Consider the following 16,798-nt stretch of genomic DNA (forward strand, 5'->3'; position numbering starts at 1 on the left):
TAAGAGGACAGAAAACGTCGTAGTTGGTATCTCTCTGATTTCTTTTGCTTGACTGACATATCAACATTAGCGAATCAGTCCGCGTGGGAGTAGTTCAGCAATTAAATTAGTTACGGGAAGTAATAAATCAATCAATCAATCAATCAACCAATCAAGCAGTCAATCTGTTCATCAGTTCATCAATCAACCAACTGTGGCGGTATATGCAAATGCAAAAATGACGATCACAAAGCTAAACTTCTAGCCTAGAACCATTACTTGTCTTCAGAGATTAATCCATAAAGGAATGGCTTTCTACTTTAGAACGGTTTGGTGATTACTTACTTTTGTGTGTTCGTAAGCGTTTGCTATATAGATTTACATGAACTAGATTGGCCCGTGGAGATATATTTTGCCACTATGACCACCCACCCACCCACACGCGTGACGCTCTCTTCATTCACACTCGCCTTTGGCAATAATGAGAAATCTATTGATTGACTGACCATGCCAGAACAGTTCTGTCTATTTTGGCAACAAAGTGTTCAACAGCAGACTTACGTTTCAGACTTACTAAAAATACACTCTGTGCCAAATGGAGGCCATTTATATCCAACATGGCCACCGCTTACATTCGGAACTCTTCGAGGGTTTCCGGTCTCCTATCAGTTACCCTCGGGTGAGTGAGTGCTTAGCGCTTAAGGTCGTATTTAACAATTTTTCAATCATATGACGATGGAGGAGTCCTTAGAGTGCATGTAATGTGCAGATTTCCATCGACAGTATGGATTGTTTATAGGCATAGTTAAAAGGGGGAAATGCGTCTTCTTGTCGACAAACTTGATACTTGCTGTAGGCTTTGTAATCGGACATCTCTAGCTTGATTAAATGAAGATGGTGAAATCCGGCCTTCTGTCAGTTTACCTGAGTTTATATGGTTTTGGTATGACAGTTCGAATAAGTGTTTCAAAAGTAAAAACTTATACAGCCCCTTACATATATAGAACCATGGCTTAAGAAGTAGTGGAATCGTGCTAAATACAATTTAATAGACGTCACGGTTGTGTAATTACTCAAACTGGTGTGCCGTCATCACACTGAGTAACATTTACATGTAAACAATGTATAGAGATCATACCTGGGGTTGGGGGGGGGTGGGGTGGGGTGGGGTGGGGTGCTAACAATTCATCAGCAATATTCTGATTTAGGCAAGTATACAGTAAAGAGGACATCAACATGGATAATATTTTGTCTATGTATTACAGGATTACCAGAATTATTCTGCATCGGACATTTTCAGTTACAATTTGGGTCAACCTGTCAGGTAATTTAAAAAATCTGCAGTATCAATCAAGAAAGTTTGCGTAAATAAAAAACATCTCCAACATGTGTTTCTTCTGAAGCAGTGTTACAGTTATTCACATCAAAGAATGTCCTCCATGGATATCGGATACGCTTTTTCTCACCGAGTAAGCATTGAACATGTACGGTGATATCTCAGCGGAGCCGAATGGCAATGACGGGCAGAAGAGGTCGCGCCGATCTTTGATACAACACTAATTATAGCGCCTTCCGTGGCAATGGGATCGCGCGAAACCTCGGATTGTCTGCTGATACCTCGCAGTAATTACTGACGCCTCCTCGTCTATTCGTCCTGAAACGCTCGCGCCTTTACCAGGTTTGCTCAGAGCCATATCTTCGTCCGCAATACCCGACCTTATCCCTCACCGCGACAACTTAAGCCCCTTCATATACATATCCAACGATAGGCGGTATAAAATGTGATTTGTTTGAAATCCCTCCATTTGGCGTTCCCAAACACTACACCGAGCCGTTTCTCGCTGTTATCCGAGATTCGCGCGGCCTCGATTCCTGGTGTTGGAATCGCAAAACTATGCATAAGACCTTGTCTTCTCAAAAAGAGCAGAGGCCGAAGTCAGTGACGCCAAGTCAATCTCCTCTGAAAAATGTTGAGGAGACAGATACAGTTGAATTATTGCTATTAGTTTTTGTTTTAAATAGCTATTTATGTTTCGTAACTGCTCTTCTAAAATAGCAACCATTTCACTACACAATTTCGTTAGAAGTTTGGTGCTGGGTAAAAGCTCGGTCAATCGAGATACATACCTGACATATTTTATGACATATAACAGTCTTCAGAGCTATTAGTATATTTATTCCGCTGTTGCCATCCTGTTACTGTATCTATTTTAACTTGTAGTTCAGCACGAAAAACGTAATAAAACAGTTCATTATCCAAAGAATACAGGAGACAGTCACATGGGGTATTTGGTGTATTTATTTCTTTATTTATTTATTGTGTGTTTGAAGCTATATGTACATGTATATAAAATAATCTCTTTATGCCACTATTGGCATGGGCGAAGATCTTGTTACATACACATGTATTTGACAAATCTGTTCACATAAAACGATAACGCGGTCAGTAGGAACTAAATTGAACTAAATCCGATCTTAATAACAATAGCTATAGTACTACCGTAATTAATCTATTTTAAAGACAATTTTAGAAAGGAAATCTCTCAGTTTTTTTTCGGAAAATTAGGGGTATGTGTTGTTCATTAGATGGACGAACCATGTGAGAAAATGTGCGTTTCTCTCACAGTTACATCTATATTCGTTGAAAAGAGCAGACCAAATATCTAAAAAAATTAGAAGAATTACAGCAGATAATGTTAGTATATGTAAACATTTTGATCAAGTTTAGCACAATATTACTTCAAGATGATAACATAAAAAGAGACAAATAATAATAAAGTAGCATATAGATAAAAGCGGTGGAAAAACTTAATGTCACGCTAACATGACGATTCCACACTAAAGCTTTTACAACTTACAGGTTAAATGATTTGCATTGGATGCATATACATTAGGTTGTCAAGCAGTCATGGAAAACCGTGTGTTTACCAGTACCAGTACGCTGCGCGTGGTTGATCCTGTGCAGGCGCAGTAACATCCTGTGCGATGGTGGCTTGTCAATTAACACCTGTTGAACACTAGACACGAACATTTATCACTCAAGTGAGTTGACATCATAGAACACGCATGTCTGTATGTGAATGTAGGTGGAATACATCACAATGACGTCGCTTTGGTACGTGAACTACGTTAATAATTATCATCTTTGCCAAGAAAGGATTTAATTTTAAAACTACGTAGTTAATTCTTTATGGCATCCTGTACAGGAAAAGCTCTGACAAGAAGAGTTGCTGGGAGGGAAACAAAACAAAGTATTTCACACACACACACACACGCAAAAGCATTGTACAAAAAAGTTTTTTTCACACAACACGTCGAGGCTTGTGATGCAAGCTAAGGCTTTTAGGCAATAATGATGTGTATTCACTTTACATCACCTTTCCCCAGTTTCCTCCAACCATAATGCACACTGCTGTCGCATAAATGAAATATTCTTGAGTGCGGGATAAAACACCTTTGAAATATAACAAATAAAAATCTTACTAATCCTTCAGTGAAACTTGTAAGTTGTTGGTGTACAATAAAATCAATGTTTGTATTACATAAAGCGAATATCTTATTAAGGAAAATCCCAGATTTGGAAGGCGTACATGTAACAGATAATTCTGCAACTAACAGTTAAGCAGCGCTATCGACATCTAGGGGTTTATTTGCGTGGTATAGCACAAACTCCTGTGCAGAATGTTGACCAAGCTTTTTCAGTCTTTTCAGTCCTTTGTCATACCATGAAAGTAAATACATTGACAAATAACGACAATAATGTTTCTAAAGTATATATATATATATATATATATATATATATATATATATATATATATATATATATATATATCCTGGGTCACGCTAACCACCTGGACCACGGAGGCTCTGCTTACGGCAATGTTTACCCATACCCATAAATTTTTCCGCGGGGGTCTTTCAGCTTAATATTCTTGGCCGTATTTGGACGATTCACCCTCTTTACTTCGACCTCATTGCTTGGAAACCCACTCGAACATCTGTAACCACAATGGAATCTGAGCAATGCAAAATAACGACAGCAATATAATGAAAACCACTTTCTAAATCGCATCTACTTATTTCCTTCAGTGACACTTGTAAGTACTGGTGCTTGTAGGCGATAGGTTGTGCAAGTAATATGTAACAGGTCATTGCCCAAAACTGTTGAAGTAACATGGACAAGAAAACTACAACGAATATTAACTATAATCAGCTGCAGTTTTGCAATTCAGTGAGCATAATTAAATGGGCAGTTCATAAATTTGTCAAATCAAAAAACATTTTTGGCCCATATATAAACCATTAATTGCTTTAGTTTTCATTGCAAACATCACCATTGAAACTTTTCAATAAAGCCTTACCTTCACATCTTATCTCAACTGCAGGAAGGCAGATATTTTCTACATTAACGTCGTCAGTTAAGGTTAGCAGCAGTTCGCTACATAGAACCGAGATGTATTTTTTAATAATGACACTTTTATACGACATATTTCAGAAGTATTCATGTGCTAGTTGATGCAAAAGGACACGAACATTACTTGTTGGTAACAGCTATTATATAATTTTTTAAAAACTTTTATTTGTTATACTGATAATTTGATATAAATGTCCAGCAAAAAAGTATTCGTCCGCACGTTCTAGTTGCTTTGGTCACATGCGGTTTAGTGTGGTTCCACGGAGCCTGTGAGGACTACTAGCCTAGTTGTATTTATTCTGTGCCGTTATGCTACGGTCTGTCCACCATGTTTACATTGTCTTCGCCACCGTCACACCTTTCTAAGCTTCGTAGTGTTTTATTACCGTTACCGCGTCCAATGCAATGTTTGTCCAGAGCTTGTGTTTTTTGTGCGTATTGTGGCTATACAAACAGTCGGTAAATTTCATCAGGCAGGACCATTGCGATCACAACAGTTCGTTGTTTCAGTCCGCAGCCAAACTGATATCCAGCGGGTGTTATGACAACACAGAACATTGAGCAGGGGGTCGAGTAAATATTCCACAAATAAGCCTAACTGTCGACGCGCCAAAAGACAATATTGAAGTACTTTTTATTGTACTGCTCATTAACTCCGTCAACAGATCGTCTACATTTATTGCTACCTTATAACACAGAATCACACGGATCCGGCTAGGATTTGGCCATTATGTTTTCGTCATTTGGGACCAATAACGCCAGTAGAGCGACCACTTCTTCGGTTGGCTTGCGTTGACAAGGAAATCTTGTGGCTCTTATTCCTCCTGGGAAGGGAATAACTGTCCTGTAATAGTCAGAATCACTTTTATCCGTCTTCCATATTAAGAACTTATGACAACAATATCTGAAATTCAGTCTTGTAGAAATTAGCTGTAGTTATAGTATTTTATTTGCATTCGTTTGGTTTAAAATCTGAACTTTTGAATCAACTGATCGATTTAGCGATAAAACTGATCTGTTTGTTCCCAGTCATATATATCACACGAAAATAGACTAGGATCTTATTGTCAGTCATAAATGACAAAAGACAGTAAATAATCCAACGCCGGAATTTAAATCGTTGAACGATATCGGGACAATTACACCCCGATGTAAAGAACAATAAATCACGACTGATCACGATGTGCGCAAAACAGGGGCAAGGTTATCATAGATGATTTTATCATCATCAGAGCTATGCTGGTCTATGTATATGTTTGAATTTGTTGCGACAATAAAACCGCGTACCCCGTTTGACAGCATGCATATGATTCGCTTCGATTGCATTGCCATCCAATACAACCGGCTTGATGGTATGAACGGAAACCTATCTGTATTCATGAGCGCTATGATATGGCTCTCGGAATGCCAAATCACAGAGTCATTTTAGAGGCGTCATTTACATACGAGCCAATTTCTGAATGAAGCCGAGCGAGATGTGACGCCGTGTTTGTCGTTAACGAATCATCCACATACCTCTTCCGTCTCTGTGTTCAGATTTCGGTTTTTGCCTGACCCAACTCCAGGACCTGCACTGTTGCACAAGCCCATGGAATAACGTCTTAGTGCACGTATGTAAATGGACGGAGGAATTCATCCCTGATTAGTGGAAAATGAGTGTTTAAATTTAAAATTGGTTTACTTGACGCCTGTTATGTTCAAATGACATTCGATTTAGGGCACTTATGGTCATCTCATGGCATTCCATTACTTGCCTTGGATAGTTATTTATTGATTTGATGGTTGTTAAAGCTTTATATATTCACCCCTTTCCCTATTTTTATTTAAATGGACAACCTCTCACTACATTGAAGCTTGGAATACGGTCACCAGTTTTAAAATCATCTTTGTTTTTGTAACCCTGAATCTTTCAAACCCAAATGGTGTTTATTGCTTTGAAGTGCATTGTTGATGTGCTTGTAACGCACTCATATGTTATAAACTCAAACGTTTCCTCATTAACAAGTATGTTGTTTTGCGATGATTGATGATATCCACTTTGGTGAATTAACATTATCCGTATGCCTGGTTTAACTACATCAATTCTATTTTAGACGGTTCTATATTCTGTGGACCTAAGCTGATCATCATTAGCAGATCCAGTATAAATTAAGCATACCGGTAATATGGATAGAATGTCCGCATTGTCTTTCCACGTGTCCTTAGTTTGATGCTGTACGGTCATTTCCCTGATACGTCCACCGACTTGATAATTCTTTGATTTATCTCGTTGCATTGGATTGCGGTCACAGAATAATAACATCAGTTATCACCGTATGTGTAACCTCCCCTCCGAACCCCCCTCGGCGATTGGCTCAAATATTGCCTTTCTGACGCGCACGTTGTCAATGGACAAGACAAGCGGTTCTGCCACTCACGTGACTATTGTAAACATTATAAATTCATACCGACCATCTATTTTCCATATCGGTTCGGAAACAAAGGCGGAGATTGGAGTCTGGGAACAGAGGAGTATTACAATCTGAAGAAGCCCGATCGTCCTCATGAACTCTGTTGTTAGTGGTTCAACAATCGCTACAGGTGGCAACATTTTTAGCCATTCTTTCGTCATCGATTAATTGCTTTTGTGAGCGATTATACTGAGAGGCGTTCGTCACAGATCATTGAAAGTATTATTATCCTCTCTTAGAAAGTTGTGCGGACCAAAAATCGTCAAGACGGGGAACTGCGTGGAAGTCTGCAAGATCACCCTTCGGCATACGCCAGGGTTGGTGACGAAAATGGAACACACCACAGAAAGGGGCTGTTCACAGAGCTGCCTACCTTGCATAAGGTCCAGGACACTGTCATCGAGAAAAAGTCAAGAAGAGATTCCAATAACGGTAGGTGTTAGATATTAAATGAATCGGAAAACACGTTAGGTAACAGTCAAATAAACAAATCCAGAAGACGTAGTATTTCCAAACAATAGATCCGCGTAGGACAACGTGGGCTGGTACTTTATCGGATTCTCGCACAACTCAGATTTTAGGATGAAGTGACGCTTTTATGAAGAACGATGAAGAGCACAATTGTAGTCATTCAATAACTGACTCAACCTGAAGGATTTCGTTTACGACTATTTTTATTTTACACTCTAACGAAATCAGGTTATGTATGTACCAGCTAAGCTAAGGGCTTTAAAACTGTTGATACAGCATATGTAACAAACAATTCGCTCAAGACTGTCTGGCATTTACTTTCCCTTGATATTTGTCTCAGATGCATTGCATTTAACCGCTATTAACTCTAAAATATTTCCCGGTACCAAATTACCTACATCTACCTCTCGTTACCTAGGATTTCCTCTGAAAAGCTCCATCAATATTCCCGTGACCCTCACTTAAAGAAAACGGGTCATCTACACGAAATGTTCCAATTGTTCTTCCAGATTTGGCCAAATTTATGCATCTGACGTTATGATCTAAATTAATCCCTCGTAAACGTAACGGTATAACGTTTATGTATTCATGTGCTCTGTAATCGTTTACTCATGTATAACCCTGGCTTTCAGTACATGTAGCATTGTTTATCTTTCCAGTGCTTATGTGAAATACATCTCGGCTTTTACACTACAATCATATAAATCGCTAGGAAACGCTGTTATGACGATGGCTATACAATTTAAAAACTAATCTGCTAAATTGATAGAATACTCTTCGTGCTATTTTATTTATGAATGACTTAACCTGTCACAGATGCGGGTTCAAACACGACGGTCGTGTGATTGTTGCGCAATCTAACAACTTGTCTTCCACCAATGCAGTCTGTATATCTGTACATCTCATTTGAAAAAGTGCGTCAGTAATTTACCCAATGTCCATGGTTTTACACGGGGCTCCCCGGTTTTCTTCACCCAGAAAATTGACACCCATCGCAACAGTGTAAAATTCTCCAGAATGTCGTTAAACAACGATGAGATAAATTCCAGCAGAATACTATTGTTGGTGTGACGCGGCACTCTTCTTGTTCCTAATGTAGTGTTATACTGCGGTAACATTATCTTCTATCATCATTCAGATGACATATTAAATTTAACAGTGTTGGGACAATCTCTAAGGAAGACAAACGTCTGCGTGACTGGATTTTCCATGGTTTCCTTCACTTTCATACTTTTCACGTTCATCCATATCAGTGAAAGTTTTAAGGAAGGTGTGTACTATTTACACACAACATGGCGTCGCACTTAGGTATGCTTTTTTGATCTAGAATTCTTTATCTTCATATGTATATAGAATCTGATGTGTTTGGTAATATCCAGTAAACACTAAGCTTGTAGTGTTTGAATTGTCATAAAGAAACGTCCTTGAGTGCAGCGCTAAGCTCCAATCAACCCAAAATATATCAAAGACATCCAGTACGTGGGAAGGTCTGTCATCAGCCTGCGGATGGTCGTGGGTTTCCCCCAGGCTGTGCGCGGTTTCCTTCCACCATAAAGCTGGCCGCCGTCGTATAAGTGAAATGTTCTTGAGTACGGCGTAAAACACAAATCAAATAAATAAATAAATCGAAGATATCCACAACTATGTAATCATTATTAATATACATGAATTTCATTTTCTTACAAACTGCATCTCCTACTTCCTGTTACTTGTTGTTTACTTTTATTAGCCATATACATTACAGATTTTGAAATGAAATAACAAATAATTCTATAGCACAGGTAGCTATAAATTAAATGATAAATTTTTTTTGAAGTATATACATGGATATCTCATTTATTTCACATTGTCATCATGGCAATGTTCTCACTATTCAATTGTTTCTTTATGGAGTACATAAAAGTTGCTCACGTACATGTCGCATACGTATCGCTCAATTTTTTAGTTAAATAAAACCAGACAGAACCTGGAGAAAAACATGTACTATACTGCCCAGGTAGCCTACCCGTCACTTTTGCATTGTGAATTACACCTGTAAACCAGTTACCTATCAATCAATTTACAGGCTTCCTATTCCTCAGTTTTGTTGATAGTTCACATGTACTCTCTGTATTCAAAGTGCATGTTGACTTGCAAATTATTTCCTGGTAGCTACAAACATGGACGTTAACCATTGTTGATGTATAGGCCACACTAGTTTAACACACAAGGCTTACCAGATAGAACTACTGGAGGTTGTCACTTAACAGCATGCAACAAATTCTCATAGCAAAGGGTAGGACTTATGTGTTCACTGGGTTTATTTCATTCACATCACAATGTAGCATCACATTTCAATGGCTTCTCGAATTAAAATTTTACCTCTGACTGGTCCCATGTCAATCATGCATATTGTACGAGGGCATGAGACTGATGGAACAACCAATTATATGCCAAAGACACTTCCCTGATTGTACAAAGCCAGGCAGCGGTTAAAGAACATGAAGAGAATGGAGAAATGCACCACATGCAACAACAGCAATATATTAATGTGACAAATTCTTTGTTTACTGTTTCAATTACTGGCCTAAATGTACGCACTGATACTGATTAGATCAGTGATTAATTTGCCTCATAGATCTGGGATTGAGATAATCCCAACATAGATGTACATCTATATTTTGGCCTATATTCACGTTCGGTCTTACGCTTTGCCTGTTTTATATTACCTTTAATGAATGCATAGTTCGCCATAAGATATTAGACAACTGATTGGCTTTGGGTAGCGTTTTCAGCCAATCACAGTTTTTAGTTTCCAAGTACTTATTCCTGTAGAAAAATTCTTCACATGAAGACCTGCTGGGCAGGGCTAAGCAAACCGTGGCGTATACTGATTGACAAAGTCTGACAAGGGAAACGTCACCTGCAAGGCCTCTAAACCTATCAATAAATTATTGTGGGATTTCTTGGCAGATTACAACGGTAAAGCGCGCGAGTAAAAGGGCGAAGCGTTATCTATTATAGCCAATCAGTCGTCTAAACCGGATGGGGTTCATTATGTAAAATCTTCACGATTATGACGGATAACTTCATCTTCAAACAGGCGTTATGATTGACTGCGTTTAGCATGACACAGCAGTTTCTATATCTCTATTCGCTCCAACAGCTACGTACGTGTCTCTAATGTTAGAGATTTATGTTTACTTTACGTTAAATGTTCGATTGTATTAATGAGTGCATGGTGGAAACGTGTTAATTTGTACGCCAGGTGTACACTGGTGGTCATAGGCCATTAACAAGTGAGGGTTTAATCACCACAGGTTAGATAGGTTGATTAGTATTGTAATTAGCGGAGAGAATGACAGAAGCAGGGACAATACGTGAAGCAAATTTACACGGTGTGCAGTTTGATGACGATAGGATTAAAATGTAACCTCCATGCAGCCGTAATCCCCAGTAAAATTGTCGTCGTATAATTTCTTAACAAAAAATGTTTGAAGGGAGTTGGCCGGAAATCTTAAGGGAAAATAACTGCTCGGTACCAAGACTATCACCAAAAACGTATGGAATCTATATCAGTTGTCATCAAATATGTGAACCCTATAGTGGGTTTTATGAGCTATATTAACAATCTACAAGCACGGTGACGCCACGCCGAATTTTTTCGTCTTAAATAATTACCAATGGATAAAATTCATGCAAAATTTACCCCAATTATTCTTACTCTGAAGGCTGTATTTTATACGATGCCTCAAATTCAGTGACGACATTTCGGCAGACGGACGTCATTGTAGTGACCACTATCAGTATAATGCGTAAAATGGATATTCACACAATTAGCTATTTTATCAGGGTGAAAATATAGAGTTAGCGGTATTTTATAGGGAAAAATCAACAGTGAATAACTTAATGGTTACAGATGGGTGTTTATTTTCTTACGTCGGTTAGCGCGCTAGCGCAGCGTAATGTCCCAGAAGCCTCTCACCAATGCGGTCGCTGTGAGTTCAAGTTCAGCTCATGCTGGCATCCTCTCCGGCGGAAGGTCTGTCAGCAACATGCTGATGGTCGTGGGTTTCTCCCGGGCTTTGCCCAGTTTCCTCCCACCATAATGCTGGCCGCCGTCGTATAAGTGAAATATTCTTGAGTATGGCGTTAAACACCAATCAAATAAATAAATAAATATTTTCTTACTATTACATAATGACAAACTGCATAAGCTCGGTTTCGACGCTAAAACTCAATGGCTCGGGTGACGTCTTAATTATTAAAAACCAGTGACATACTGGACATTGGGCGGAATTCAATATGTTTTGATAAAGAGCTACTGCAGTTGCCTAAAAAGCTATCAACTTTACAGTAAGACCTGTTTCAGACAGTCATATTTGAAATTGTTTACACGTTTCAATATAATATATTGTTAATAATTGAATATTATTTTATCTGTTGTAGTATATGATCTCACGGCAGTCTGGTTTTAGAGTTGGATGTTAGGAAATTCTAAAAACACTATTAAAACAATCAAGTCAATTCACTGAGACAGTAGTGTAGAGTGTGTGCGTGTTACGGTGTGGTGAAGCTCTTGTAAACCAAATTACTCTTCAAGCCCATTATCCAGCATGCCACAAGAGTTGAATAGTTATTACGTCATCCGAGGCATTGAGTTCTTGGTTTTGAAACTAGGGTTATGGAGTTTAACATTGTGAACAACTTACAACCCATGAATATGTAGAGCATGTCACCGTAGTCATTTTATTTTCTAGTAGCGCAGAGTAATCCTTTCGTTATTTAACTTCAACAACAGGCAATGAGACAATGAGAACCAACTCCTGCCCAAAGTAATACGAGCCTACGTTGTGTATTCTGTTATTCACACCTGACTTTGTGATGACGATTTGTTTGGAAACTCTTGTCCAAGCACTCATGTATTACAAGAGAACAATGGTGAAGTCAGCTTAGACCCGAGTCGCCATTGTGCCGGAAATGGTACCCCATTAGAACGAAATAATATTTCCAAGCAAACAGTATTATTGTATTGCAATGTTTTAGCCACTTGTCACTTGTCATAATCGTGATGTAGAGGATATCACTATTCTTTTTTCATGTTTCATCTCAGATTACGAAAATTTGATCAGAGCTGCACGTTTATTCAGCCTCTTTTGACATGATCGTCTCAAAAGATGGTTACAACATGGTGTTAACAAAACAAAAACTCTGAATCATTTGATTGGTTGATCGTCGTCATGGTGCCATCACTGTGCTATAAATACATGTACTTAGCATTGATTCTTAAACTGTGAGTTACGGCGTGTGCGATCTATAACTTCCTCAGTAATAATGTGCAAATGATGGAATGTTGGAGTACTTCGTGCCAGGTGATACAGAATCGGGTCTTGCTTCAGTTTGATATCTGTAACATTAATTTGTTCTAAAAGATCGTTTTAATGGAACGTACACTAATATCGGTTATACACCACAAACAATATATTTTCAAACGATCGAGTTGATCGGTGACTGGATCGATGTCACGATTTCGTGACAGACTCAGCTCTACTCGACTTCGTCGATTACTTACGTTAATATCGATTACACACCACAAACAATATATACACAAACGATCGCGTTTATCGATGACTCGAGTTTGTAGAAGACTTAATTTTGTCAAGTACTCGAATTCGTCGATTACTTGTGTTCGCCAAATACTCGAGTTCTGCGATTAATTGTGTTCATCGAATGTGTTCATCGATGACTTGTTTTTGTGAAATACTCGATTTCATCAAAAACTCGAGCCCTTCGATCACCTGTGTTCGCCGATGACTTGGGATGGTCGATGACTCAAGTTCGTCGATGACTCAAATTCGTCAATGATTCATGTTCGTCGATGACTTAGGATCGTCGATGATTCAAGTTTGTGGATGACTCAAATTCGTCAATGATTCAAGTTCATCGATGACTCCAGGATGGGGAATAGATTGTTAACTGGGTGTAATTGTATTTCTGCGTCTAATATATATCACCTTTACCCACATTTTCCCAGTAAATGACATTTTGGAAGTGTTGAAAAAATAAAATACAGATTTGAAATATAGTTCACCCTCTAAAATATAAAATATATACATTTCACCTTCCTCCCAATTCTGACGTTACAAAGACATTAAAATAATTTCATAATTACACAAGACAAATGGTATTCATGAAATGCAAAATTAGAAATGGCTTTGAGTCTTACGTGGAACTTTTTGCAATAAAACACTGGCAATGGAATGTGGGAATGACATCAAAGGCATAGCTGGACATGTGATTTAGCGTGGCAATATATTCAGCTTGCACATGTCTTCACTTTACAAATTAACAAACGATCTCATACGGGATAGCTGTGAAAATTACCGATATACTGTAATACCTCGCGCACTAGAATCGTGCAGGCTCGCCCGTTGCATTGCTGTCAGCTGCCAAGCTGTTAAGATCAGTCTGTAACGTTCATATTAACACCCCCCACGACGCCGCCTTCTCATTTATCGCTTTTCCGTTCATGCAAATGAGAGAACTTAGCACGCTATACAGGCCCACATGAATGCAAATACGAGTCTGCCAAATCTCATGACCTTGCAGGATGCACTCATGCATAAAAGTACGGCAATACCTTCTCTCCTTTGCTAAATATTAGGCCCAGAAACGTAAAACCTTTATTAATTTCAAGGTACATTATTGGATGTATGTACCTAGAAAGGCTGCAATAGTATTTGTATGCAAGTCTGTTTTGACTGGAAGGATTTTACAAGACAATTAATGAGATTGTATATATTGATTAATTTTTTCGTCATAGGACAGTATATATTTATAGAAGTTATACTACTTTGATAAAGTTTTGTAGGGCAAAAATTACCTTTCGTTAATGATTCGCTCTCCTCTTCTGCTAAATTTACGATACGGTCTTAGTATACTCACTTCCAAATTTCTCAGCAGCATTAAAAATGGCGAGATCTTCCAACCAGCGGAATTATGCCAGTCAATCAGCTCATATGTTATATCTTGTGATACATTAATTTGTGTTTGGTTCCCATAAAGCAGAACAAAATGGCGTTCATGACAACAGCATTTGTGTCACTTTCTGCCACAGTGAAAGCTAAACACTTTTTTGTATTTTATGAAAGAAAAACTTTCGAAATGCGTGGGTTCTTGAAATCAAGGGCATATAGAGAGTTTGTTTAGTGATCTGTTCGTTGTAGAAAGGGAAAAAATGTTTACATCTATTTTCAGATGTATCATTTACTTGTGTAGTTTTGGTTTTCGCTTTATCCCGTTCACAGGCTTTGTAAAAGATCATTGAACTTTGTTTCTGGTTGAATTTCTCAAAAACATTTCTATCCTGCCTGGAGGTGTTCGCCTTTGTCTTTTCTTTTAATCGATCAAAAAGCAATTTAGTTTCAGATGGCGAAGATTTTCCCCAAGTCGCTAGACAAATCCAACAGTCCAGTTTCCGATAAGAAGTATTGCGTGTAATCCAGCAAGATAGGCACCTTCCGTATCCTGTCGGTCGAAGACGTATCATTTGGTGTTATCTCCAATGACCGTTTAGGCCACGCTCGTAAAAACCGGAAAGACTAAAGATTTTCTGCCGCGTTTCTTGTCTCGGTGGGATTTTTCCGGCATCAGCTGGAAATCGGACGATTCCTTGTGTATTTAAACTTATTCATGAAGAAAGATACGATAAGAGATCTTTTAGGAGCTTGACATTGGCAACAAATGGTTTCAACGCTGCAATGCGTTCAGAAGAAACCGTGAATGCTGATCTCTAAATCACTGTTTCTCTGGCTTATTAGTGTTAACAGCGGGTAAAGTAAGTGAGAATGTGCGGCGAAAATTACAAATGCAGATAAATTAAGATTTGTTTCTCATACTTTGAAAGATCAACATACAAGGCTGATAAATTGCAAATTGTGCCATGATCGGATTTCAAATAGAGGTCTAATGGGCAATGAAACGCTCAAATTCTTATTTCAATTCGGGTAAGATAACCTGCAAGTCTGAATGAAATAATTCGGCATTTTGTGAAGGAGGGGGTGGGGGGTGGGGGGGGGGGGTGGATATGACATTGATGTCACCAGAGTTGGTGCCTGCTTGTGCAGCTTACGTACAATTTTAATGTTGTGGGAAGAAATCGTCATATATACTGAAGTACTGATATTGTTGCGCCAGAAATCCGATGATAGACTCCTGTTTTCTCACAGCCTTGCTGGAAACAAACAGTAACCAGAGGCCCCAGGCCAATTTAAGACCACTTGGCTTCGCAAGTACAACATACGCCTGAAGCTTACTGGAGTAGGTGTGGGGCAATCTATGTATGAGACGTGAGAAAGATCGTCATTTACTGGTTGCTTGCTCAGAACAGTTGTCTTCCCTCTCATATGAAACTGACCGCCATCGTATCCAAATATCCTTGGGTGAGACATTAAATATAATAAAAGGCTTACAATAGAGAGTAAAATTGATCAATGGTCACACTTAACCAGTGAAATACGTCCTCTTGTCAAGTTATATATCTCAGTTACGGTTTTGTTCGAACTATTCATGTAAATGCTTGAATGGTAGCAAATTACACACTCCCTAGTAACATGGCTGAAGCAGACTAAGCTAAAAAGGTGCATTGATGTTAATTACAAGAATTACTCAAAATGCTGTGTTGTCATCACAGTTAACAGACAATAACAAAGGGACCAAGCCTGGGAATGCACAGACCACCAACAGAATCCTGGTTTATGCAGGAAACCATTGATCAACCAGTCCATCAGTTGTTGCTGCTATTGATAAAGGTTGTGATGAGGGACAAACCTTATTCATTTATTTATTTGACTTCTGTTTAACGCCGTAGTCATGGGATTTCGTATGATATGATGGCTGTCAGTTTATGAGTAGAGAAAACTCCGAAGTTCTTAAAGCAAAACCACTACCCTTGGCCTAGTATACTTGACAAACCTCTGAAGGTCGCAGACGTAGAAATAAGAGCTGGATTCGAACGCACAACGTTTAGGACCTGAGGGTCGAAGCGAGCAAACGCTTTAACCTTCTGGACGATAAAAGGTTTAAGACAGCATACTGAATGACACCGCATGAAACTTCAGCAGTTTGATGGGAAAAACAGCACAGTACGGTTAATGTAAAAACGTGACTACAATAAACATTAGTAGTGGTCAGAATCATTTCGCAAGTCTTAAAGGCTGGATAATCAGGAGGCGATTGACTCAGTGTGATGGAAATGGCGTCTGCAAACAATTGTCTCGTTGAACTTTTCTCCCAAGGGAAAGATTTTGCGGGAAGTTTCGAGGAAATGTGTCGTAGAAACCTGCGCAGAATATGGAATTTTTCAAACACCAGCCCAAGGTATTACTTTCAAAATGTAGTTTATTTTACCGGCAAAATTCCGCTGGCACAGGGGAGCTACAAACTTCATTAAAACATGTCTTTTTTATTTCTTTCAAAAGTGTGGTTGTAAATTTTGCAAAATATA

At 38.7% G+C, this 16,798-nt stretch overlaps 1 protein-coding gene across 1 annotated transcript in view; it reads left to right on the top strand.

The window, feature by feature from the left end:
* The first annotated feature begins 574 nt into the window (after nucleotides 1-574).
* Nucleotides 575-16,798, top strand: part of LOC135462892 (tryptophan 5-hydroxylase 1-like) — a 31,642-nt gene continuing 15,418 nt past the window's right edge. Inside the window, exon 1 of the mRNA XM_064740193.1 lies at nucleotides 575-658. Coding sequence (XP_064596263.1) covers nucleotides 575-658 — 84 coding nt within the window. The remainder of the gene's footprint in view (nucleotides 659-16,798) is intronic.

The sequence above is a fragment of the Liolophura sinensis genome, chromosome 1 (genome assembly GCF_032854445.1).
Source record: "Liolophura sinensis isolate JHLJ2023 chromosome 1, CUHK_Ljap_v2, whole genome shotgun sequence".
In the NCBI taxonomy this organism is placed as follows: domain Eukaryota; kingdom Metazoa; phylum Mollusca; class Polyplacophora; order Chitonida; family Chitonidae; genus Liolophura; species Liolophura sinensis.